The sequence below is a fragment of the Haliaeetus leucocephalus genome, unplaced genomic scaffold, assembly GCF_000737465.1.
Source record: "Haliaeetus leucocephalus isolate CR32 unplaced genomic scaffold, Haliaeetus_leucocephalus-4.0 Scaffold362, whole genome shotgun sequence".
NCBI classification, from domain to species: Eukaryota; Metazoa; Chordata; class Aves; order Accipitriformes; family Accipitridae; genus Haliaeetus; species Haliaeetus leucocephalus.
This window is the reverse complement of record NW_010972798.1, coordinates 6,813,873-6,817,119: the sequence shown is the minus strand read 5'-3', so window position 1 is coordinate 6,817,119 and position 3,247 is coordinate 6,813,873. Positions and strand designations below refer to the sequence as shown.

At 53.2% G+C, this 3,247-nt stretch overlaps 2 protein-coding genes across 4 annotated transcripts in view; both read left to right on the top strand.

Moving 5' to 3' along the window:
* Positions 1 to 2,518, top strand: part of AP2M1 (adaptor-related protein complex 2, mu 1 subunit) — a 30,917-nt gene extending 28,399 nt beyond the window's left edge. For 2 of the 3 annotated variants that reach the window (XM_010572987.1, XM_010572986.1), the window contains 3 exons: positions 698 to 795; positions 942 to 1,053; positions 1,395 to 2,518. In XM_010572987.1, coding sequence (XP_010571289.1) covers positions 698 to 795; positions 942 to 1,053; positions 1,395 to 1,529 — 345 coding nt within the window. In that variant the 3' untranslated portion in view covers positions 1,530 to 2,518. The remainder of the gene's footprint in view (positions 1 to 697; positions 796 to 941; positions 1,054 to 1,394) is intronic. The other variant, XM_010572988.1, reaches the window with a different exon arrangement.
* Positions 2,003 to 3,247, top strand: part of ABCF3 (ATP-binding cassette, sub-family F (GCN20), member 3) — a 12,435-nt gene continuing 11,190 nt past the window's right edge. Inside the window, exon 1 of the mRNA XM_010573105.1 lies at positions 2,003 to 2,014. Within this exon, the coding sequence (XP_010571407.1) occupies positions 2,003 to 2,014 (12 nt within the window). The remainder of the gene's footprint in view (positions 2,015 to 3,247) is intronic.

The following is a 3,247-nucleotide window of genomic DNA, read 5'->3' as shown; positions in this document are numbered from 1 at the left end:
CCCCCCCCCCCGAGGGATGGGGGAGAGAACGGGGGCGGGGGGGGGAAGTAAAACTTGTGGGTTGAGACAAGAACAGTTTAATAGAATAGGAAGGAGGAAAATAATAATGATAATAACAATAATAATAAGATTACAATAATAAAATGACAATAATAATAAAGAATTGGAACATAAAAAAGTGATGTACAATGCAGTTGCTCACCATTTACTGACGGATGTCCAGTTAGTTCCTGAGCAGCGATCCCCCCCCAGACCAAGTCCTCCCAGTTTACATACTGGGCATGATGTCACATGGTATGGAATACCCCTTTGGCCAGTTTGGGTCAGCTGCCGTGGCTATGTCCCCTTCCAACTTCTTGTGCCCCTCCAGCCTTCTTGCTGGCTGGGCATCAGAAGCTGAAAAATCCTTGACTTAGTTTGAACATTACTTGGCAACAACTGAAAACATCAGTGTGTTATCAACATTCTTCTCATACTAAATCCAAGATGTAACAGTATGCCAGCTACTAGAAAGAAATTAACTCTATCCCAGCCAAAACCAGGACACTGTGATGCCTTGTGGTAGCTGATGTTCTCTGGGCCCTGAGATGGGAGAGAGAAGGCCAAGGGGTCCAGGACAGGTGGTCTTCCCCTGAGACTGCACAGAGTGCCCAGGCTGCAGTCTCCTCGCCCCTGCTCACCAGACTCTGCTTTCCAGGTCCGGATCCCAACACCCCTCAATACCAGTGGAGTGCAAGTCATCTGTATGAAAGGGAAGGCAAAGTATAAGGCCAGTGAGAATGCCATTGTCTGGAAGTAAGTGAGCATGTTGGGTCTGGGGTACTGCAGGGGCAGGGCTTGGGGAGGCAGAGTCCATTTAGTGCTCCTGTCTGTCCTGAGCATGTGTAGTGAGGGGGAGAATAAACTCGGGCACCTTCTCACTTCTGGACTTTCTCTGATAGGATAAAACGTATGGCTGGAATGAAGGAATCCCAGATCAGTGCAGAGATTGAACTGCTGCCCACCAATGACAAGAAGAAGTGGGCTCGGCCACCAATCTCCATGAACTTTGAGGTGAGTCCCTGCCTGCCTTCCAGGGTGCAGCTAACCTTAGAGAAGCTTTGTCAGTCCAGTCCCTTCTGCCCTCATGGGAATTGCACAGGTTTGAGTGCTCCCTGTCCCAAGCTCACATGTGACTCTTCCTAGCACGAGGCCAGCCAGGTGGCAAAGCTGATGGAAGAAAATTGCCTTTAAAGCCACTAGAGTCTGTCACGCATGTGCAGGGAGTAGGGAAGGGAGCAGTGGCTCTTGGTGTCCATTTCTAGATACATAGCCCAGAGGTCCTGTGGCATTTTTGTATGGAGAGCGTCTTACCCCTCTGTTCCAATGCTCTCTGCCTTTCCCCTTCTCAATAGGTCCCGTTTGCGCCCTCTGGGCTGAAGGTGCGCTACCTGAAAGTCTTTGAGCCAAAGCTGAACTACAGTGACCATGATGTGATAAAATGGGTGAGGTACATCGGCAGGAGCGGGATCTACGAGACCAGATGCTAGCCCCAGCAGGCTGGCGGGCTCCCTCTTCTCCAAGCCATCCTCCGCCTCTCCTCAGTCTTCAACTACATTCAGAGAAAACATCTGCCTGGCCCCCTCTACGCAGATTGAAAGACCCTGTGGCTCACCTTGGGAGTGAACTCACCTGCCCGTGCTCAGTTACCACCCATGCTGCAGCTGAAGTTCAGAACCCAGTTGTGCGCAGGGGTGCAGTCAGCCTCCTGCTCCCCGTCCCAGGGTGAGGAAGGGCTAGTCTAACTCCCATCCTCTCGTGATCTTTCTAGGGAACGTCCACCATTAAACTCCTCTTCTGTTGGTGTCTCACTACTTGCATCATATCCTAGTATTTTTGAAGTTCTTGTGCATATGTACTCGTAGAATAGACCTAAACATAGACTGGACAAATCTGAGTTGAAGTTACCCTGGCTTCTGTACTAGCTATTGCTGTTGTGGTAGATGTTGCTGGCCAGTCCGAGATGCCTGGGGTGGTGAGTTTGTCGGGCCTCCCCCAGAGGAGATGGTGGGCTCGCCAGATCTCACCACCAGCTTATATTTCTTGCAAAGTCGTCAGTATAGAGTCCTGCCGTGGGAAGGTTTGTGACCAAAAAGGATGAGGGTTTAGGCTCTTACTGGTGTGTATGTGGGTGGCACAGCATTTCAGGTCCTTAGAGCACTTACCCCCACCCACTGCTGGCTTGAGCCAGTCTGTCCTTTCCAGACAAATGGGAAACGTGGCCCCTCTGTCCCAGGGAGTGCGGGGTCAGCTGAGCTCTGTCGGGATGTGAACAGGGTCTGTCCTTGGGGAATCTAAAATGCAGCTGGCGGTTAAAGCCCCCTGCCCCAGCCTGCCCTCTCCACAATTCTACCAAATGCTTCTGGGCCATAGGAATGCTGCTGCTACCCACAATCCCGCTTCTGGTAGTGTGGTCTCCATTTTGTACACTTTGTGATTTGTCCAGCTCTGAATCTAATAAAGTATGTAGAACGGAGAAGGCTACCTGTGCTGCTGTTGGGGACTTGCGGTGCAAGAGCCTGGGCCGTGCTCTGGGCCTGTGCCAGTGTGCCTTGGGCTTGCTTTTGTTGCTTCCCCAGCCCTGGGCTGCCTGGGTGTTAGTAGGTAAACAGGACAATGTTTTTGTTTCCTGCAGCGCCACTGCTGGACTCCAGCTGCTGCTGCAGCTCCCTGGGGAAAGGAGGGTGCTCTGGCCATTCCCCCTGGGGCTGGCTCACCAAAACCTGCAGCTGGGCTACCCTGTCCAGCCTTCTGCCGGCCTGGCTCCTCTGAAGTGAGCCTTGTGAACTAAGTGAACCTTGGTGGCTTTTCCTTGTGAAGCAGCTGATGGGGAAAAAAAAAACAGTGAGTTGTTTTTCCCTTTTGGCTTGGCCTTTGGAGGCTGGGGGCAAGGAGGGTGCTGGGCCTGCTCCCTGAAGGCACAAGCGACTGCTGCAGCAGCTGTGAGTGGCCCTTGGCTCAAGGCCCGTGAGCAGAGGGCTGTGCTGAGCACGGGCACGGCCCCGGCTGGCTTATTCCGAGTCCCTTAACAGAAAAAAACCCACCACCCAGCCACCGTGTAGTGACGGTGGTTGGACAGCCCAAACTCTTATTTTGCTGCTTTAAAAGGAGGGATGAGGAAACCCAGCCCCAACGCCTCACCCGCCCTCCTCCGCTGCGGGGAAGGCCGGCCCCGGGGCACCTCGCCCGCCCGCTGGGTGCCGAGGGG